The sequence below is a fragment of the Nycticebus coucang genome, chromosome 22, assembly GCF_027406575.1.
Source record: "Nycticebus coucang isolate mNycCou1 chromosome 22, mNycCou1.pri, whole genome shotgun sequence".
Lineage (NCBI taxonomy): Eukaryota > Metazoa > Chordata > Mammalia > Primates > Lorisidae > Nycticebus > Nycticebus coucang.
This window is the reverse complement of record NC_069801.1, coordinates 1,120,737-1,142,601: the sequence shown is the minus strand read 5'-3', so window position 1 is coordinate 1,142,601 and position 21,865 is coordinate 1,120,737. Positions and strand designations below refer to the sequence as shown.

The 21,865-nt window shown below is 59.6% G+C and overlaps 2 protein-coding genes across 3 annotated transcripts in view; one reads left to right on the top strand and one right to left on the bottom strand.

Moving 5' to 3' along the window:
• The window catches only part of MORN1 (MORN repeat containing 1), a 51,555-nt gene extending 44,731 nt beyond the window's left edge, over nucleotides 1–6,824 (top strand). The window contains exons 13-14 of the mRNA XM_053575201.1: nucleotides 4,336–4,379; nucleotides 6,511–6,824. Coding sequence (XP_053431176.1) covers nucleotides 4,336–4,379; nucleotides 6,511–6,686 — 220 coding nt within the window. The 3' untranslated portion in view covers nucleotides 6,687–6,824. The remainder of the gene's footprint in view (nucleotides 1–4,335; nucleotides 4,380–6,510) is intronic.
• A 9,006-nt stretch (nucleotides 6,825–15,830) lies between these two features.
• The window catches only part of SKI (SKI proto-oncogene), a 70,780-nt gene continuing 64,745 nt past the window's right edge, over nucleotides 15,831–21,865 (bottom strand). Inside the window, exons 4-7 of one of the 2 annotated variants that reach the window (XM_053575947.1) lie at nucleotides 21,420–21,691; nucleotides 20,960–21,252; nucleotides 19,553–19,783; nucleotides 15,831–19,282 (exon numbers count right to left, since the gene is read on the bottom strand). In XM_053575947.1, the coding sequence (XP_053431922.1) occupies nucleotides 19,094–19,282; nucleotides 19,553–19,783; nucleotides 20,960–21,252; nucleotides 21,420–21,691 (985 nt within the window). In that variant the 3' untranslated portion in view covers nucleotides 15,831–19,093. The remainder of the gene's footprint in view (nucleotides 19,283–19,552; nucleotides 19,784–20,959; nucleotides 21,253–21,419; nucleotides 21,692–21,865) is intronic. The other variant, XM_053575949.1, reaches the window with a different exon arrangement.

Genomic DNA, 21,865 nt, shown 5'->3' with positions numbered 1-21,865 from the left:
ACAAACACAGCAGAACCACTCCAGCCCACCACAGAGCCTGGACATGCCATGTCTGCTGGGGTCTCTCAGGGTGCCTCCCTCCTCCCTATGCCTCCCTCCTACCCAAAGTCCAGCCCAAAAGGGTCCTCAGGGAAGCTGCTTTGGAATATACTCTAGAACAGACCAGAGACCAGCATGATGGCAACATGATAGCCATGGGCCCTGGCCTGGTCCTGCCCAGCTCCCGAGGGCCTCGCTCCTGTGCTCCACACACAAAACACCCTCTGGTCTGCATTGCATCCCGTGTGGGCCCTTGGCCAGAGGCCTCTCAGCCTGGCCTCTCCCACCACCAGGAAAGGGGATCAGGGACTCCCATCTCCAGCCAGGCCCTGGCCTCATGGACCATTTTGGCCAGCCCAGCCCACAGGAGGACTGGGTTCGCCTGGGGCCGGCTCCCCAGAAAAAAGAGCTCTCAGGACAACAAGGCAGTGGGGGTAGCAGGCACAGGGGCAGCTGTAAGGGATGATGAGATAGAGTCCCGGGCCAGTGAGACCTGCTGCCCAAGCTTGTCCTGGGCATGGCCGCTGCTGGGACCTGGCTGCCTGAAGCTCCTCTGTGTGGGGGCACAGGAGAACACGAGAAGGGGCTGACAAGGCTCTTTACTTCTTTAGAAACTTTTAAAGATTGAAAAATGAGCCCTGTCTTGTCTAAGCAGGAATAATAAACGCTAGCAGGTGTGAAGGCCAGGGTGGGGACAGCTGGGCCGCTCATGTGCCCAGTGCTCAGGCCACTTATCCACAGCAGGGGTGGGGGCGGGAGCGCCGTTAACCCTTCCATGCCCTCTGCCCACAAGAGCCCCCTGCACAGGCAACAAGCACCCCAAACAGAGCACCCAGGGGCCTCCCAGGGCCCGAAACCAATGGGGGACCTAGGTGATCCTCGGCCTGGGTCTGGACTCCAGGCCTTGATGTTCTGTGAGCCGGAAAAGTCACTAAACCATCCGCAGCTCCCGGGGGCTGAGTGAGGGCCTGGGTGCAGAGAGGGCCTTGCTGGCAAGGGGCGCCATGGCAAGGAGACTCTGGTCTCCCAGCCCAGCCCAAGGAACAAGAGGCCTCTCCGTTTGGGGCAGAGACACACCTGGAGGCCAGGCCCATGTCCACGTGTGTCTGTGTCTGCACCCAGAGTGTTGATTTTCGGGCTACTAGGGAGAGGCTGGCACTTCCAGCATGGCCGGGTCAGCAGCAGTGGGCTCCGGGTCAGCTGAACATTCTAGTTTTGGAACTTGTATGTGGGATCTGTGACCTGCCGCCTGCAAGCAGGGCAGAGGGGCCAAGCCGTTTCTCCAAAAGCTGCATCCTCTCACCAAGACAGTTTTCCCCATTACTTCTTGATCACTGTTACCTCATCAGCTCCTGGCTCATCTATCCATCCTTGAGGCTGCTCATGACCCCTGGCAGCCTGGTGTAGCTGCTTCTGCCCCCCAAATGTCCAGGATCTGTCTAGACACTCTGGCTCCAGCCTGGACTCTGACCGCTCCAGCAGGCTCTCTTCTTCAGGAGTGCAGATCCTTGCCGGCTGCAAGACAGGGTCCCCTCGACCTCGTGGTCTGTGAAGAGGAGGGCTTCCACTTGACAGACTGGAAAACCTCAGACAGGACAGCAAGAGGCCAGCTAGCCTCACCCCAGCTGAGCCTCACTGTCCCAGCCCTGGGACTCTGGAATCGTTGCTGCCAGACTCCACAACAGGGTCTGTGCCACAGGGCTGCTGAGCCCACCAAGTCCCACAGGCTGATGCCCGTTCTCTGGTGCCTAGTGCTTAGCTGCTCCAGCAGAACAAGGCCATGCACAGGGCCTACGGCCTTCTCCTCCGCTTCTCGGCCTTTGTCCTCCTGACCCAGGATCCACGGAGAGAGCAAGGCTCTCTCTGCTTGGGCAGAGAGCAAGGCTGTGCTGAGTGTGCCCAGCCACAGAGGCAGGGCCAGCCAGCTTACTAGTTTTTCTGAAGAGATGCCTGGGGCCTTCATGACTTCTCAGAGCACTCGGCCAGGAGAGGTTCAGGCAGGAGGCTGCCAAGCCAGGCACTTGTTTGGCCACTCTGAGCCCTCTAGGAGGAAAGGCTTGGTCTCTGGAGCTCTGGGCCACACCCAGGACAAATGATCCCCAGACGGGTCACTCTGATCATCCTCAGAGCCACAGCCAAGACGGAGTGGGACATCTCACCCTGTTGACCTTGCAAAGCTGGTGCCTCCTTTGCCCCAGTGGGTGCCCAGGCCCTGGGTCACCCCTGCCACAGCTACTCAGTCTGTCCTGGGCCACAGACTTGGACTACCTGAGCCATTTTTGTTTGACCCTGGCTCAGGGCCTGAGGTCAGTGGGGGAGCCCCATGACCTGCATAGCGTCCCTCTATGTACCTGTGTTGCTTTGTAAATGCTGGCAGTGTCCACAGCTGTGCCCTGCAACTGGTCTAGAGACTGAGTGACATGCCAAACCCCATGAACAGCCCTCGAACAAACACCCAGGGGTCAGGACCCACAGCGTTTGTCCACCATGAGGTCCAAGCTGCCTGTGCCCTCACCCAGGCCTCAACACACGACCCGAGGCGACACAGGGCTAGGCCCCAAAGGCCAGCAGGGCAAGGACAGGGCTGTGGGGTGGCGGCTGTCTCGGGACATCCAGGATGGGTGGAGAGCAGGGCCCATTTGCTGCTGTCTGGATGGCAGCAAGGCTTTAGGGCCAGGCGGGGAGCATACTGGGCAGTCCTCATGGCCAGGGTGAGGAAAATGAGTGAGGGGCTTGTGGCCCTGTGCCCAGCCGTGCCTGGTGCAAGCACGAAGGGCCAGTGTCTGTGTGCAGCTCTCACGGTGAGGCCCAAGCCCGGCATACAGTTGGGCCTGACACCCTCCCATCACTGCTCGTGCCCATACGTGGGCCCAGTGCCCTAGTCTATGCTGTCCACACCCAGTGCTTAGCCCAGCAGCAAGCTGAGGCTCCAATCGCCTTCCTGGCTCTGCCTCTATTTGTTCAAAGCCCTAGGGGTTCTTTAAAAACTCTCTGGATTCTTGTAATCCCGTTTACATCCCTGCAGACTGGCAGCCTGACAGACTCTGGTTATTCTTAGCGCTAAATTATTTATCTTCCCCCCAACACACTTCAGAATCTTTAACATGACTCCTGGGCCAAGACTGGCCCATTCCCCCCACACCAAAATGGAGTAATTTTAAAGTCCTTTGTCTTTAATTTATCCCACACCAGACACCTGTGGCATTTAAGTTTGCCAGGGGAACTTGTGCTCTGCCCTCAGCTCTGTGCTGGCTGTTGGCCACCTCAGGCTACTGATGACAGGAAGTCACTAGCCACGGGGCAGCGTAGGCCACGGAACAGCTCCAGGTCCGTCAGGTGGGCGGTTCAGGACAAGGCGCAGCTCAGTGCCCCCAGAGCTGCACACAACCCAGGTTGCACATCTCATGGCCGCATGGTTCTGGGTGGTGTCCATGCTGACCCAGGCTCCATCCTTGGGGCAGGGCACAGAAAAGGTCACTGCTGGGACTTAACTTCACTGTGTATGGTGACCTCCCATCCTCAGATCACCTGCTTCCCCCCCAGATCCTTCCTGGCAATGACCCTTCCCTGGTGAGCTGGTCCTCCATCACACTGTCGGGGCAGACAGGCTGGGCCGTCACTTGGTGCAGAGCAAAAACCCAAGAGGCGCTGCCCCCCAGGACTAGGCCAGGGCAGGACCTGCACCCCATTTGGGGAGCCAGAATGAGGGTATTGACTGCAGCCTCAGAACCACCTCTTGATAGGGAAGCCCCAGGGCAGGACCACTGGTCCCTCCCATCTCGCTGGCTCCCAGGTGACACAGGCCCCCTGGCCCTGCCCCGACAGAACCTCCTCTCAGTGACTTCTCCCTGGAAGCGAAACACCACTCCTGAGTCTTGTGGATAGATTCTGTGCGTCAGCTGTTCGCTGAATGGCTCGGGATCCTTCTTGTCCTCCAGAATCTTCCTCCTCTTTATGAAAGCTACACGCTGGCCTATGGAAGCAGGGTGGCAGGTTCCATCCCTGTCTGCAGCAAGCACATCAGTGCAGGGGTCTGCCTGGTGCAGTGTGGGTCCGAGGGGCAGAAAGCCACAAAGAGGCTGCTAGGGCACCCTCTCTGGGTCTGGGCAGTGCAGCCTTGCCAGGAAGGTATGAGCATGCTGCCACCCTCAAAGGCAGTGAGAGGTGGGAGCCTCTGAGGACAGCAGTCACACGTGTGGTGACCTCTGCTGTCCTAGGGCTGGGTATTGGCCTTGGAGCCACTGGCCCTGTATGGGCTTTCACACGGCATCCAGGGGCCTCCTCTTCTCCTCACAGGCTCCCCGGGACAGCTGCAGCAGGACCAGCAGCAGCATACCCAGGTAGGTGGGCAGCTTCCTCCATGATCTGAATCCACCATCTGCGTTGACGTCTGGAGAGGAGGCCAGCTGGTCTAGTCTAGGGCTGGTGGCGGGGAGAGGGGGGCTGGCCTGAGGGCAGGTGGAGGACAGCATAGCCCTGGGGAGTGGGGAATTTGGGAGCAGCAAAGCCCTTCCCAGGGGTCTGGATGAGAATGTAGACAATGCCTAGGGGACTGGAGGGCCAAGAGAATTTGCAATCTGGCAGTCACTAACTTGGGGAATGTTCCAGAAAGGAGAATTCTGGATGGAGTCGGGGGAAGCACAACAGGAGCAGAGACCTCGGGTGGCTAAGGAGCTCTTCACTCTCACAGGGGAGCAGAGGGGCTTCAAGGCCATCCCTGGCAGGGCCTGGCGGGCATTAGTGCCTCCTGCTCGCTGGTCTGGTCCCAGGGACTGTATGAGGGCCAGAGTGAGGGCTTGAAGGGAGACCCTAGGCTCCTCCTGCAAGTTTCCTCCTGTCTAGAGATCAGCCAGGAGCCCTGGTGCTCCATCTCAGGCCCCTGACACCCCAGAGCTGGAGGAGCTGAGTGCCCAAACATTGTAGTCAGACAAAACCTCAGCCCCTTGCCAGGACGTGGCGCAGGCACCCTCTCACTATGGGCTTGGCCACCACGGAGGGGTTGATGCCACATGACTGAGCCCCTGTAGCCAGAAGAGACCCGGCTTCAACAGTGTCCCCAGCATCCAGGGAAAGCAGGTGGTGAGAAGAGTGGAGGGTACCCCTGCCTTAGCAAGGAGGGGCTGGCGTCAAGGGGAATTGGCCAGATCCTGGTACCTCTTGGTCACAGCCACAGCCCAGGAGGAGTGCTGCTGGCCAGTGTATCTGCAAGGCTGTGACAGCCCTGGGGAGTAAAGAACAAGTAGAGATCAGACATGGGGGCCCCACGGAGCTAAGCTGGAGTTGGGCAGAGTCCCTGAGGCAGGAGCTGACCCAGGGGACACCAGGCCCACGGCCCATGGCTGGCCCATGCAGCTGTCAGGGCCAGAGCCCCTGCCGGTTGACAGAGACAGGCCTCAGGCGCCAGGTCAGCTCAGGCCTGTGGCCTGGGTTCCGCAACCACTGCCTGCAGAGCTCACGCGTCAGGCCAGCGCCTTGGCCACCAGCTGTTTTAGCTGTGATCTTGGGAACACCTAGAAACCGGCTGCTTGGAAACACAGCCGCGTTGCCATGTGCGGCAGCTCCTCCAGGCCTGCCAGGCCTCCAGTGTAGCCCCTCAGCAGGCCCCAGCCCCAGCCCCAGCCCATCAGTCCTGAAGGAACTGACTGGGGCCAAGCAGATTCCTCCAGCTCTGGCCCGCCCCAGGAATGCACAGGCTGCTGGCCCTGCCGGGAGGGGAGGGCGGCACTGGGCCAGGCAGTCTGTTTCCCGGGCGGGAGGCTGCCCGCGTGCCTCCTGCCCCGCTCCAGCGGGGCCACATTCCTGTGTGAGCCCAGCCAGCCTGGGGAGCTTTTTCCACGCTCTGGTGCCAGCCCCTATGGGCTCAGGAGAGGGGGAGAGAACAGTTTCTATGGCAACCTCACTTTTTGTTATTTCTTATTTTCTTTTTTATGGTTTCTCCAACTTTGAAGCTCTCCAGACAGTTTACAGACTGTGAAAGGAAAAGTACTTTTCCTTCTCTCCCGCGACGCCCAGCAGGGCGCCCTCCCTGCGCCCCCCGGCTGGGACAGGGGCTTCAACAACTAACCAGGCACACTGTGCCTTCAGAGGTTTAGTTATTTTAAAAAACGTTTTAGGAAGATAAATTATTTTTCTCTTAAAAAGGTAGGAAAATATTTGCAAAAAAATCCTCCACTCAGCCATGAAGCTCGGGGGCCTGAGAGCAGCCACGTGCACGTCCTTCCCTGACGTCAGCACCCTGGCTCTGCCTCTAGGACACCTGAGTCTGTGGCTAGGCCTGTAGCCTGAGGTCAGAAATGGTTTCCTTTGCCTGAAACTCACTACTTGCCTAAGCTGTGCATCCATGCCCCAGGAGGACAGCAGTCTGGTCTCACAGTCAAAATGCCAGGGCAAGGGGTCCCAGATCTCCTGGGGCGGGAGATGCCAGCAGTGGCCACCACTGAGGCTGAGGGCCAGCCCACTTGTCTTTCACAGGAGAGTATGTGCTCATTGTCCAAGATGTGACCACCCCTCCGTTCTTGGGCCGCACACTGCCCACTGCCTGGAAACACCTACGGGTCCTGGCGCAGGGGGCTGAAGGAGCCCGAGAAGCCCCAAACTGCCAGCAGGCCACCCAGGGACACAGCCCAGAGCCACCAGCGCCTCACTGACATCCAGTCTCCACGGGAGACCACCTTCTCTTCCAGCAGAAGGAACGCAGCCTCTGCTCCGAGGGCCTATCCGTTTCCCACATCACCTGGATAGCTCTGGAGTGGGGAGACCAGGAATAAATCATTCAGCAACATCTACGGCCAGCGCCTCTCGATGGGACTCTGTCCAACAGGGAGGCCCTGAACAGGGGAGGTGGGCAAAGCTGGGCCTGTCACTGCCACGGCCCCACACCACACCTTACCCTGGGAAGAACAGGGCTACAGCCCCCTGACTGGGTCCACGGAGTCAGCCCAGTGCCTGTCAGGCACATGGCTGTTCCCCCCACACTGTTCCCAGGTCCCCATGCCTCAGAGCCCTGCAGCAGAGCCCGGCCAGCTGGTCCCTCAGCCTCTGCCCACACTGTGGCTCCCAACAAAGCCTGCCCATGGGAGCAAGAGGTCGGGAGACAGAGAGTGGTCAGCTCCCTGGCAGTGTTTCTTGTCTGCCTGACGCCCCCACTCCGCACTGGCACAGGAGGCTCGTCAGGGACTTTGAACCTGCCCTGGGGTACCCTGCCACTGACGAGGCTGGGAGACGCAGGGGGAATACCAGGGAGGCCCGTGGCATGGCCACTTGGTCAGCACAGAAGGCAGTTGTCCCCAAGACATGCCCACCCAACACGTGCGTGACCCTGGCTGGGTCTCACCCTTGGCCTGCCCACTCCTGGATAGGACTAGTCTCCTCAGTCACATCTCTGTCCAGGCTCTTCACGCTGTCCCTCAGAACCCATGTCCTGACCTATAGCCCACCGTCCCACCCAGCTACCACTGACTGCTTCCCAGATGCATGAGGCCCCTTGGAGTCGTGTCCAGGCCCAGCCCCTGCTACCTACTCCCACTCCAGGACCACACACCAGCTCTAGGCCAAGTGGGCTGTCCGTGTCCCCAGGGATCAGTGCGTCACCAACGAGGGGTGCACTGCTGCCCCCACGCCCCAAGCCCCCCAGCACCTGACATCGCCAGGATTGGGTTGGCTCAGCTCACAGCCTAGTCATTCACGCCCTTCCCTAGGAGCTCCCCCGTCTCCTGGGCAGTGGCAGCTGCTGGGCACCGGGGCACTGTGGACATCGCCAGCATCTGTTACTTCACATGTCCCAATTGAGCCCCCAGTTGTCTCTCTAAAAGCAGCTCCCCCTTCTTGGCAGCAGGAGGGTGCAGGCAGAGAAGCAGGGCCAGGTTCACAGACGGCTGCATAAACAGCCAGGCACAGCCTCTCAAGCTCAGGCAGGAAGACCCACCTGGAGGTCGAGCTGCTCTCCGGGAGAAACCAGGGGCCTGGGCAGAGGCAGGTGAGGCTAGGGTGCAGAGAGCCAGGCCAGTACGTAGGGTGGTAGGTTCCATGTCCCTGCAAGTGTCCTGGCAGGCACTTGGAGGCATGGGGGGAGTTCCTCCTCTGGCAGGGGCTGAGGCCCAGGGCCCCAGGAGCTCTGAGCTCTACCTGCCCAAGGCCCAAGAGCCCAGGGTGTCCGACAGCCTGATTGGCAAGGGAGCACCATTTGGAGAGGTGCCAGCACACTGCTGCCTGGGGCTGTGGGAAGCTGAATGTTCCCCAGGGGACCCACACTCCCACTTGGGAAAGCAAGGCAGGCAGCCACCCTCACCCCACCTGCCAAGAGCCACCAGAAAGGCTGCACCGCCCAGTCCCAGGGATGTCAGGCCATCCTGAGGTTCCCAGTGTCCAGACCGAAGGCTGATGGTTGGCCACAGCTGTGGGCTTGGTCCTCGGAACCCTGGTGCCCTGGGGTGGATGCAAACATCCTCACCTCCTGCTGGTCTGGGCCACTGCAGACCCTGGTCAGGCTGGGCTTGTGAGTGAAGCAGGTGCAGGATGGTGATGGCCAGGTGATGGCAAGTTGCATGCTCCTGAACCCCCAAGACAACATCCAAGCCCCAGTTCACTTGCATCTGCCCCTTAGATAATAGCCTGTTTCTGTCAAGAGTAAAAAAAAAAAAAAAAAAAAATGATGCTTTAGTTTAGGAGAAGAAAGATCGCTGAGAATGGCCACAGCTGCTGTTCCTGGTGTGTTGAGAGGTGCCCAATGGCATTTAATTCCCAATAAGCATCCTCAGAAAACCAATAGCAGGAAACCCAGAGCCATCACTCCACATGCGACATTCAGGGGTGAAGGGGCCGCATCACGGCAGCCTCCCTCTTGGTAACAAGCAGGTCTCACCAACAACCGACACTGGCCTGCCAGTCAGTGAAGGGTCTGCAAACCCTGGAGCAGGCACAAGCCAGGCAAACCCCTCGACTTCTAGGCAGAGCAGCTAAGGGCCAGGGAATATGACAGGTGGGGGGTCCTAGGGCAAGGGAGGTAGCTAGACCTGGCCAAGCTGTCCTTTCTCCACTCCTCCAGCTCCCTACCACAATGGGCCTGGGGACTCCCAGGCAAGGGGAGTGGAGGAGCCTCTTCTGGCTAGTGTTGTGTCCTACCTGCTAGACAGTCAGCCTTTGAGGGCTACAGCCCTTGGGACTTACCCACCCCAGACCCCACTCCTTACACTGTATCCACAGTTGAGATGCAGAGGAAGTTTGGATTCTACAGAAAAGAGGGTCTGTGCAGATACCTGGCAGGCAGGACACAGAGGGGCCTGCAAGCTTCCAACCCTAACCCTAACCAGGCACAGCAAAGTGGCTGCAGGCCGGGGACTCCACCCCACTGACCAGCCATGACGCTCAGCCTCGAGGAGCCATCCATCCGAGAGCCATGGGGAGGTGGTAGAGGGCTGGCCTCTAGCCCCAGTCTGCCAGCCTGGCTCTGCTGGGGACAGGACTGGTCCTGGAGTCCTCACTGTCCAACCCCACCACAAGTCTCCTGCTAGCTAATAGGTCCCACGTGGAGTCTGCCCATCGCCTATGAAGTCCTCTCCCCCATTGTCCAGGATGTAGAGGTGGAGGGGTACCCATACAAGGAGCCAAGTCCAGCAGGTGCTCCAGTAGGTTGGCCTCCCTTCACTGTTCTCTGACACTGGGCACCAATTCCTATGCATGCTGGATCCACAACCAGCACCTGGGGACCTTGATGAGTGAAGGGACACGCTGGCATGTTGCTGCTGTCCCCTGGGGGCCTTTGCAGTGAGCAGGGGCCATGTACCATGCCACTGAGGCCACCCCCACCCCCCCAGTCCCTCTAGCAGGCTCCCTTCTGCGTTGGATGGGAGGGTGGATCCTGGTGGTAGTAAGGCTGTGTGACTATCTGGGGTCAGGGTGGGGTAGTGTCTCTTTCTGGCCTGAAGATTGGGGCCTCTGGGAGGTCTCCCCGGGGATCCACTGGCCGATGGCCCAGGTAGAGGCCTCGGACCCCAACGTCCTCACCTTTGGGTCCACTCACACTTGCCCTGCAATGGGCTGGACCTCTGGCTGCCCTCCCCTACTTTCCCCAAGGAGGAGCTAGGGAGGAGGCTCCAGTCCTGTCCCCTGGCCTCAGCCCCTTCCTGTACCCCAGCTGTCCTCTGACCTCCTAGGGTGCAGAACCCTGGCCCCTGCATTTGATGGATATTGAGAACGGAACAAGGAGCTCTGTGCTGGAGGTGGAAGCCCTCACCTGGGTCCTGTGTGCATGTGAGAGACAATGACAGAGGCAGGTGGGGGAAGAGACAGAGAGATGAAGAGACAAACAGGGAGACAGAAAAAGAGACAGAAGGAAACACAAGACAGAGAAAGACAATGACAGAGGGGAGGAAAGCTGGAGGGAGGGTGTTGCCTCCACCTGTTGGCTCACAGGCCTCCCAAGGTAGCATCAGCAGGAGTCACTAGGCCTGTCTCGGCAAGACCCCTGCCCAACAAACAGCTCTAACACCAGCCTATTCCTGCTTCTGTCTCCTCAGAACAGGGGACAGCCACCCAGGTCTCCCTGATAGAAGGGACCCCAGGCAGGGCTGGCAAGGGGAGCTCAGAGTCTGGGTGGGGGTTCTGAGCAGTGGGGAGAGGCCTTCCCAGGCCCAGGCCCAGCTCACTGGCCCTTCAGCAAGCCTGGGGAAACTGCTGGGGCCCAGAGGTGCTTGCCCTGGCTTGCCTTGGTGTGAGGCTTCTAGGCCTCTGCAGTGTGCTGGCAGCCCCACCACCATGGCCCAGGACATGTTTTCTGGTGGGGACTGTAAGTAGGGTGTCAGTGGCTAGCCAGGCAGTCTTGACAGCACTCAGCCAGCAGGCTGGTGCCTGGTGAGGACCAGCTGCCCTCTCTTCCCACCATGTTGACATTGTCACTCTTTTTTTTATTCTTTGAAGTTTTGGCTGGAGCTGGGCTTGAACCCACCACGCCTGGTATATGGGGCTGGTGCCCTACTCCTTGAGCCACAGGTGCCACCCGACATTGTCACTCTTGAAAACTCTGGACATCCCTCCTCCTGGTGCGTCTACTGCCCACCCACCCTGGGCAACCACAGTTGGGAGCCAGGACAGGGTGCCCTGACAAAGCAGCTCCAGAGCCCCAGCACAGTGGCCTATCTGTGGGGCCTCCTCCTGGGGGACCCTGGGCAAGCAGCAGACCTGGGGGACAGAGGGGGGTGCTACCTACCCCAGTTCCCCAACCTCTTTGGGTCCCGGACCAACCGCACCCAGGCGTGGGCCCCACAAAGGGCCCTGGCACTGCCCTTCTCCCTCAGCAGCTCCCAGGCCTGCAGGCCCAGGGCCAACAGGGGAGGCTCTGCCTCAGGATTTGCCCTCGGCACCCTGCCCCCAGTTGTGGGGCCTGGGTCTTCCTAGTGCCAGAGCCAGTGTCCAGAGACCCTGTCACACTGTCCCTGAGCCCGACCGGGCATCGTCACCTATCCTCAAGGGCTCCTCTTCCACTGAATGAGTCATTCACACTGAGGGCCCCATGATGCCTCTCACTTGGGGACCCCAGGAGCAACAGGAGCACACCCAGAGCACCACAGGGGAGACGCTTTGGGCACTAACTTGGGGAGCATTTACACAACTGCCAGGCAGGGCTGGGCAGGGGCAGGCAGGCTGCCTATACCCAGGGAAACAAAGGTAAGTGTCTCAGAGGATGCAGGGGCCAGCTCAGCAGACCGGCAGGGTGTGTGAGTCCAGGGTCACGGCAGCCAGCCTAGAGAGCAGGAAGGGTAGGAGCAGGAACCAAACTGTGGCCTTCTGGGTCTGGGGTCTCCTGCGGTTGGGTCTGCCAAGCACCCCAGGTCCCTGCTGGTGGTGGGGGGAAAGGGACACAGAGGCAGGGGAGCAGCCAGCGCCCCAGGAAGAGGTGCCTCTCACTGTCAGCAGTGACTTGCCTCAGGCTTGGGCGTGCTGGCCTGCAGGGGGTGGTGGTCACGGGGAGCCCCCAGAGACCCTGACACACTGGGCCTAGAGGAGTACGGGCTGCGGGGAGCTCTGGGCATACACCGACCCTCACGGAGCAGAACAGGGAGGCCGGTCCTCAGGGGCCCCAGGAGCCGCCCCCGACTCTTCCCGCACCCAGAGCCGGCTTCGCTGCCGGCTCGCATGAACACCCCAGGCCCGGCCAAAGGGTGCCCGAACTTTCCCTTGACACACCCCCTCGGCGAACGGGCCCCCACCCGGCGGGCAGGGAGGAGGGGCACTTCCGGCCTCCCGCGGCCCACCCCCGCAGCGCCGTCCCGGGACGCCCACCCCGCTCGGGGCCGCGCGGCCGGGGCGGAGCCGAGGCCCCAGACGCCGCGGGAGGTGGGCCGCCCCGCCGGAAGCCCCGGCGCCCCGCCCGTCGGAATCCCAGGCGCGCGGCCGAGTTGGCGGGAGCCCCGCCCCGGTAGCGCGGGCGGCGGGCGGGGGAGCGGAAGCGGCGGGCGGGAAAGGAAACTGAATTGGCTGGGGGGGTGGTCTGACGGCCTCCCTCCCGGGAAGCCCCGACTGCAGGGGACGCCCGTCCGCGCTGGCCAGGAGGGGGCCCCGCCCTGGCCCCGCAGAACGCGGCCTTCCCGCCTGCCTGCCGGACGGACGACTCCGGGACTCCCAGGCTCGACTAGGGGGCAGCGGGGTGGGGCCGCGCAGGCGCAGCCAGTCCCTTGGCCGGGCCCAGGGACCCCCCAAACAGCGTTGGGGGAGTGACGAGGGGGGATGTGCCGGGCCAGGGGTCCCGGCCCCCTCCACCCCGTCAGCCTGGCCTCCAGCCCGGCCGGAAGGAGCAAGATTGCAGCCTGTCCCGGAGCCAGCGCTGCAATTCCCGGGTAGCCTCTGCCGCCGCCCTTCCCCGGGCATGCTGGGAGGCCCAGGAAGGAGCCTAGCGTGCGCCTGAGTCGGGGCTCCGGGCACAGCCCTGGTGAGAAGCCAGAAACAAGATGAGACCCGGCAGAGTTTTCTGGGCATCCCACTGCAGGGATGCAGGGTGGGGCAGGCACCCAGCGCCAGAGTCTGTCATTCACGTTATAGGCCAGCCTATGTTCGCACAGAGCCCCCCTCACCCCAGGCCACTCGGTACCCCATGGGAGGATTCAAGACGTGGACTAGCCTCCTTGGACCCTGACCTACTGGGATTCTCCAACTCTTGGCCTATCCAGAGACAGGGAACGTGGATGGCCAGAGGCTCACTCCAGATGCCAGCATTAGCCCTCTGCACATCCCTGAGGTCATGAAGTGAAACTACAGTCCTTCCCATCCCTCCAGATTCCCCAAGGCCTTGGGGGGAGTGTCTTCTCTGAGACTGTCCTTAGAAACAGGGGCTGGGGTGCAGATCACCCATACAGGATGTCTCTCTGGGACCAGCAGTCTGACCTGCCGGTCCCAGGGTCTGCTCCCTCCATGGCACCCTTGGTGGGCCTTATCTCCATGAGGGGGACGAGTGCCCTCTTGGGGTGCCCATCTTCTCAGCCCTCAGCCTTTCCAGAAGTTGCCTGACCAGGATGCAATTTACAGGAGGGGCTATCAGGGACAGTCTGACTAGGCCAGAGGATATGGCTAGATATTGACGAGCAGTGGCTACCGAATGGTGAGAGCATATGGGACTCTCAGAGATCTGGCATGGCAGCCTGCTGGGCCTGCACCAGGGCCTTTCCAAGCCTTTGGCCTCTGACAGCCCAGGGCTGTGTGCCCCCATTTCTGGGCTGAGTTGGGCAGCCAGGGGCCCACTGGGCATGTTTTCATGGAATTTGAGTGCTTGGCCCCCATGTCTGACAATGGCATGGACAGTCAGCCCTGGGATGGCCCTGTCTGGGCTGATGATGTGGGTCCTCTGCTTCCACCTCAACCTCCCTCCTTCCCATGGGTGCCTGGGGCCTGGAGTTTTCCGAACAGTGTGGCCCAGAGCCTGGGCTGAGCTTCCTGCCAGTGAGAGCTGCCAGGCTTGGCCACGGGAATAGGAAGGTCCAGCCCCAGCCCAGCCAGACACCTGGCCTAGCATAGGACACAGTGAAGATAAGTCAGGCTGGCCTCCCCGCCCCACCTCCCCCCTGCATTTGGGCCACCTGCTCCAGGCTGGGTGCCCCAGCCGTCCTGGCCCTCACCTGCCTGGCACAGGCTGGGCGCAGATGGCTATGTGCGTCACCAAGAGCATGGGGTCGCAGGGGTGAGCATCAAGTCCCCAGATATTCTGTCCCCACCCCCTCCCCAAGGTGGCCTGGAGCAGGGTGGGAGTTTCTAGGGGGGGGGAGAGGCAGGCAGGCTGCCCTGAACCAAGCCCCAGCACCAGCACCACAGGATCACAACCCCACCTGTTCCCAAGGGCAGTGTCCCAGGGAGAGGGCAGGCCAGTCCCACTCTTCCCTGCTTACAGGTGATGCTCCCTGGGTCCTAGGCCCAGGATGCCTAGAGCAGGGCCACTGGTTACCCGGAGCTCCAGGCTACCTCCTCCTGGCTGATGAGACAAGCAGGGCTGGTGGGGCCAGGCCTGGGCCAGGAGCCAGGTGAGGGCATAGGTGAGCAGATGAACATGCAGCCCCATACTCAGGCAGGCTCTTGTGGTGACTGACGGGGAATGCATCTACTTTCCACTGAGGATGTGCTACGCTCACCAGCCACCTTTCCTGGTGGTGGAGGCGAGGGCTCGGGGTGAAGACCTGGGGTGGGAAAGATGGGAACCAGCCGGAGCCCCACCCCCCAGCCTTTGGAAGCAGAGACCAGCAAGAAGAGAGGGTGCTGAGAGCTGCCAGCCAGGTAGCCAAGGCTGAGGGACAGCCCTCACGTCCCCACAGAGGCCCTGGCCAGTGTGGACAGGGGAGGCCTGGAACGCCTCTCTCCCCACCGCTTTCCATGGGACCCATGACATTTGACCTGTTGGTGTTTCTCCTGCAGTACCGCCAATGCTGCTTTGTAGCAAGTCTGAGGCACATATCCTGTGTTTGGGGGTCATTGGGATGGGAGGCAATGCCCAGCAAGGATGAGTCCCAGCCACATGGAGATGGGTCTGCTTTTGGCCCGTCTGCACCCCAGAGGGCACATGCCCAGGACAGGGCATCACAAGCCTCTGCCACCTGCTCCACCCAGCACTCCCTCAGGCAGCTGCACCCCTCAAGGGCTAGCCCTGCCACTCGTTTCCCTGGCCCACTGTCCTCCCCATCCCAGTGTCTAAGATTTCCAGGTTGGAGTGGGGGTCCTGTCTGGCCTAGAGCCTCCCCAGGGCTCCCTGGAGTTGTGAGCCCTTCTGGACAGCAGTGTAGCCCCCACGTGGCACATGAGGGGAGGGCTCTTCCCCCACTTAACAGGGAATAGGGCCTTCCTAGGCAAGGCAAGGAAGGGGGTCCAAGGCTCACATGCCAACTGGCCTCTGGTTAAATGGCCTGAGTGCCAGGGAGCTGACAATCCACCCTGAAGAGCAGGTCTGCTATCCCTGGGGGGAGACCCCCTGTGGAGGTTGTGCCAGGAGTTACTTTCCCCCAGGCTAAGGGGCTGCAGCTAATATCCATGGTTCTGAGGAGAGGATCCAAGCTCCACAAAATGTGAACAAAACCTCTATGGCCTTAGCCAGCTTGGAGGGAACCAGGTGGACAAAAGGTACCCAGGCTGTCATGGCCACTAGTGTGGCCGCCTGTGCTTTGTCCACGTGGGCTCAGTGAAGGCCAAGGCCCATGAGCTGACCTGCAGATAGCGGCATAGGGGCCCTCCCTCCTCCTCCTGCCCTCAGACCCTCTCCAGGCTGACCCTGGAGTCAGCCACCCTGCCTGAGGGGTGGGAGCACACGCATGGCGGTCCCATGGTACTCGCAAAGTCCTTTATTATACAATGTCATCTGCTGGAGGGTGGGGCAAAAGGACTAACAGGTACACAGCGAAATAGATAAATATGCCAAGCTTTTTCTTTTTTTTTTTTTCTTTTTAAATCAGGCATTTATAAACAAGAAAGCATACATTAATTACATAAAAATAGTTCTCGAGAATAGCAGAGTAAGCCATCATATTGTCATTAGCAGCAGCATAGGACACAGGGACGGGTGCATGGGGCTCCGGGTGCTAATAAAGGTAGAGGCGGGTTTTTTTTCTTAATTGAAAACAAAAAAGTCATTTGTGACTCTTGCCTTAAAGCAAGAACAAAAACACCTCCCCTGACCCTGGTGGATTGTGGACAGGATGGGGAGGGACAGAGAGGCCCAACCTTATGGGAGAATCCGCGCGGCTGGCGCTCAGCACCCACGGGGAGGACATGGCGCACGGAAACTGGCCAAGGGGGTTTCTCTATCCCCTCTGGCAGATGAGCATTTTTTTTCCCTCAGTTAAAAACAGCCCAGAAAACAAGACAACTATCAGGTAAGAAAAGAGTTTCTGAAAAAAGGAACCACCATATACACGTATAATACAACGGTGTAAAATGAAAAAAAAAAAAAAAAGTATTTACACGTTAATTGTTTTTACATTGGCTAGTTCTGTACGAAAAGCAGGTATTACGAGTTAGCTGCTCCATGGATATGAATGTTATTGCTGTTGTTTTTTTCCCTTCGTTAAAAACCTTTCAGTATAGAAATGAGTAATGAAAACTGACCACACAATCACCCAGATGGTAGTTTTTACCCACAGGGGCCAGAGGCCTGCTGAATGATCTCTTCTCCCTTGTTCTGGAAAGAAAGTGACTCGCAGGTGCACCTCAGAGGAGCCAGGCCATGCCCCTTGGAGCCTGGGGACACCCTTGTCCAGAGCTGCCTGTCAAGACTCTGGCTGAGGATGGAAGTAGCCAGGAACCCTCCATGGCCCCAGGCTCTCCCAGGGAAAAGACTCAGGTGAGCCCACACTGAAGCGGCAGGTAACTGCCCAGGAAGGCTCGAGGTACTCCTGCAGGGTCCTAGCAGAGGGAGGCTGGCCAGAACAAGCTCAGGTGGGTTAATGGTGACACTGTCTGGACCTCTCCAGGACTGAACCCAATTGGCTCTTGGGGAAGAGTCACCACTGCAGACACTGCTCTTTCCAAAGACACTTGGGACAAAGCGGGCAGGTGGAGGAGTGGACCTGACAGCGACCCCTAGGAAGGAGGATGAGGTGATGTGCAAGGCCCATCTTTCTCTGGGGCCTGAAAACTCCAAGGTGGCCGGGGCAAGCCTGGCAGCTCTGGGCGGGGCCTGGACCTCACTGAGTTTAGACTTGGGACACAGGACAGCCACACAGAAGCCAACACACGTAAAGCTTTGCTCCAACTAAATCATTTAGTTCCCTTAAAGAAATGACTGAAAAAACACAACTGGTAAAACAAGGCTAAAAACAGCATTCTGTATGTTGCATGACCGACCCTTTACAAGACATGGTAATAATGCCCATGGACGGGTCTACCTACGGCAGAGGTGTAAATCCCATGCATACATATTCAATAACTGCAAAAGAAAAACAAAAGCAAAAGAAAAAATCTCCAAACAAACGCTGCATATACATGATGTCCCTTTTGCATTGCACTTTAGAAGGAGGGTCCACAGCCACCAGGACCCCCTCAGTAAACCAAGGGCAAAACCCTACAAACGATTTTGTCACCACACAAGGGCGTGGCAGTCTCTGGTCTTTGCTGGTCGCTGCCGGCATTGAGGACCCTGGAGGCCATCTGTACCTGCACACGCAAATCTTCCTCAGTGCTCGCAGCTGCGAGGCTGTGTGGACGATTCAAGCAAAGAATTCCTGTAAGATCTTTCTTACGCGAATAAATACCATAATTTTAGGATGGGTAGCCGCCTCTTGTCTACTGGAAAATCATTTTTCAAGCTTGGGCATAAGAAATCTTATATAATTTGCATAAACAGTGGAGAGTAAACGAGATTATTTGGAATAAACGCAAGGAACTTATTTTGATAGTGGCAGATTCAGTCGCTACTGAAGACAGATATTTTGGGGGTAAAAAGACAAGAGAGTCAGGATTTGCTGTACAAGATGGTGGAAGGCACAGAATGACCCCCGAAGTTCAGTTTTTGCATTTTCATTTTCTTGTGATTCCCTTGTTCAACCAAGCACCAGAGGGGATTTCTAAGCACGCGAGCACTTAGGAGTTGAACTGCTCTATAAATCGGTAAAAACCTCAGTTAACTGGGGAATAAAAAGGGAAGATTTTTGACAAAGTGCAGTTCTAAATATAAGTTTAAAATGAACGAACAAACAAAAAAAGAAAAAGAGAAAGTGAAGTAATGCTGTGTTTTGTTCCAATGCTGCAGCCTCAGTCCCACACAAGAGGAGCGATGTTCGCGTAGCTGGGCGCTGTGGTCAAGCAGCGTGTGTTCCGGAGGGGCCGAGGGTGTGCCCGCTAGCCAGGCCGCCGGACGCAGGTCGGGGCCCTGTGGTGGAGGGGCGCTGGGCAGAGCCTGGGCGCAGGAGGGCCGCGGGGCCCCTGCCAGCTCTGCCCTTCCGGGTGCCCGGGTGCGGGGCTGGCGTCCACGGCGACGTGGCGGGCGGGGTGGGCGTCGGTAAGGCGGGCAGTGTTTGGGCTCATCTAGCACGCGGCACTGTCCCTACTCTTCCTGGCAGCAGCAGGAAGACCTGGGTCCTTGTCGCTGAAAAAATAGACTCTGAAGAAAAACCCCTGCTGTCCTCACGCAGCCGTGGGCGCAGATGAGCTGTGATGGCTTCCCCGGTGGGGAGGGGGCAGCACCACCCCCACTCCATCGCGGGTCTTCAGATGGGGTCATGTGTTGGGGCTTTTAAAAGTTAGTCATTAAAAAACTTGTTGATTTTCTGAGTATCAAGTCTCCTTATTGGTTTTAAATAGCTTATAACAAAAGTGTAAATGTTAGAACGTTCTAGCAAGCAGAGAACCTGCCAGAAGCCGCCGAGCTGGCCCCGTCCCGGCTGCAGCTGGGGACCTGGCTCGCTCATTCAAACTTGGCCAGTATAAAATTTTGCAGTGGATTCCAAAGTATATGGTTACGAACACTCGCTTGGTAATAGGCACAGTAAAACATTGTGCTGTGTGGGTCGCAGGGTGGCCAGGGTGGCGCCCGCCACGCTCCTCCCGCACCCGCGGTTGTTAGCGCCGCCGCACGGAGCAGGCGGAGGTTTCCCTATGGCTCCAGCTCCGCGCTGCCCTCAATGCCCGCGGCCTCGGGGCGGGGCCGCGGCCACAGCTGCTCCTGCAGCTCCTTCACCACCTTCTCCAGGTGCTCCCGGGCCTCACGCTCCCGCAGCAGGTCGGCCCGCAGCTGCTCTCGGTCGGCCTCGGCATGCTGCAGCTTCACCTGCAGGTCTTCGATCTGAAAGGGACACTGTGTGGTCAATGGCCCAGGCGGAGTCCCCGGAGCAGGACAGTGCCCCCCACTCCTCCACCCTCACCACCGGCAGACCCACTCTGGTCCTGCCCCTCTGGGTGTGCACCTGGGGTCTGGCCCAGGGTTCTCCCCAGACACAGAGGACAGGCCCACCCCTGGGCCCTGGGCCCTGACCCGGAGTCCGCCCAAGACATCTGGGCCCCGCCGACCCGGACTGCTACCCTTCCCTCCTCCCCTCGACCCCACCCCACGCACCTGGGCCGAGTACTTGGCGCGCAGGCGGCCCGCCTCGCAGCCCTTGTCGCACACCCGGATCTGCCGCGCCTGCTCCAGCTCGCGCTTCAGGCGCATGCGCGACTCGTTGGCCTCCTTCATCTTCTTCTCGTTCTCCGCCCGCAGACGCTCGATCTCCTTCCGCAGGTTGCGCTTGGCTTCCGTGGCCTCCCGCAGCTTCTCCTTCTTGGCCACACGCAGGAACTCTAGCTCCTGGGGGCCGGCAGTTCAGGGTCACTGCCCAGTGGGTCCCAGTACCCTCGCCTGCCAGAGGCCAGAGGCTCTTCCCAGACCCCCGCTGCTCGCGCAGGCGGCTGCTGCGCGGAGTCTGGCCTGAGTCTGCCACCCGCGAGGCTGCAGTGGGCCTCTACTCAACTCCGGCCCATAGATGCAAAGGCCATGTCCCCCTTAAAGGGCAGGAGCCACGCTTGTGCTGGCTCCCATCAATGGGGACCTCAGACATCCCACCATGTGAGGGCCCAGGGTCTTCCAACGCAACCAGCTGGAGACACACATCGGCCTCGGTGCCTCTGAGCCCATTCCCTACTTGTTAAAATACCGTGACTCACACCCTGTGCTGTAAACATGCCTCATGAATATGCATGTGGGAAATCACACCTCTAACCAGAACCAAGACAACGGCCCCGCCCCACAGTCTTGCCAGGACTCACACCTCCCGGAGCAGTCTGAACCCTGCAGCTCTGAGGGCTGCAGGGCCATGTTGTGCTAAAGCCCACGCCCGGTGGAGCTGGCCTGGAGCTGCCAGACACCGGGAGGTGTGAATTCAGCAGATTCAGCAATGCTGAGCTGCTAGGCTTGCCCCGTGAAGGCTCAGCCACCCCCACACACTCCTGCCTCCACCAACTGTGAACAGCGCACCCCCCCCCACACACACACTCCAGGCAGCCTAAGGAGGCACAAGCCCCAAGGCTGCCGCATGGGAAACTTGGGAGGCAGGGCCTGGGGAAGCAAGGTGTGCATGCGTGGCTGTGCAAGAGTCCATCTGTGTGCACCAAGCCTGCTCCTCTGGCTTAGGAGGCCTAGTGGTAACCTCTTTCTAGAACACAAAGCTGAGAAGTGCAACCTCAGTCCGTACTCTGCAGATGGCAGGCCTTGCTGGTGAGCATGTGAACGTCCACTCCTGCACACAGATAGCCCGGTCTCCATCATGCCAGAGGGACACACCTGTTCCTCTAGTAGGCTGCTGTGCAGGGTGTGTGATGTGTCGTGTGGGGCCCCAACAGGGAGGACTGTGCTCAAGCAAACTGCAGGGCCCACACTGGACACCTAGGGGGCTCTGCTCCTCAAAGGGGTCAAGGGGTCACCATAGCCAGAGCTGCGCAGGACTTGCGAGGAGCGGGGCAGCCGGGAGGGGGCTGCGCGGCTCACCTGGTGGAGGCTGCGCTTGGCCTGGAGGGCCGCGTTGAGTTTCTCCTCTTGCTTCACACGCATCTTGACCACCTCGTGCAGGAACTTCTCTTTGGCTTCCTTGGTGTCCAGGCCACCCTCCAGGGCCTGCCGCAGGTGTTCCAGCTCTGCCTCCAGCCCACTGGGGGCTTCGGCATGGGCCGCGGCATCTGGAGCGGCTGGGGGCAGGGCGTGTACGCCCGGGGAGCTCAGGTCCTTGGCAGAGCTGGATGAGGTAAAGGACGGGGAAGAGAGCGAGGACAAGGAGGAGGTAACTGAGGAACAAGCAGAGACAGAGACCATGTTACACAAGCGCCAGGAGGGAATGCTGGGCAAGAGGACTCTGCCCGAGGGTGTGCTGGGCCCCAGGCATCCAAGTCCCTCCAGCCAGTGCCCCTGCCACACCGATTCCCACAGGGAGTAGAAAAGGAAATCAACTCACACTTACATTCCTCTCTGCTTTCAACTTCAACCTCGGCCTCCGAGTCCTTGTCCTCCTCTGGGGCGGCTCCAGGTGCCAGCATCTCTGGACCTCCAGGTGTGTCCACGGTCAGCTTCCGCTTCCGTGGCTGGATGCAAGTGGTGAGAGGCTCGGGAGCCCGGGAGACGATAGTGGCACATGGGGAGCTGTTCACAACCTTCTGCTGGGCTGGCGGTGCGAGGGCCACGTTTGGGGCCACGGCTGTCTCGAAGCTCTTGTAGGAGGAGTAAAAGCTGGGGGGAGGGGCAGGTGTGTCAGCAGGGACAGCTCTACCCACCAGCTCCAACTCGACACCTGGAGCCACCTAGTACCCAGTATCACATAGGCTCAGCACCACACAGACCCCGCACAGAACAGGCTCCCTTTAAAGGGTTAAGGTGGAAGTACTTTCCCTCTCAACTCTAAAT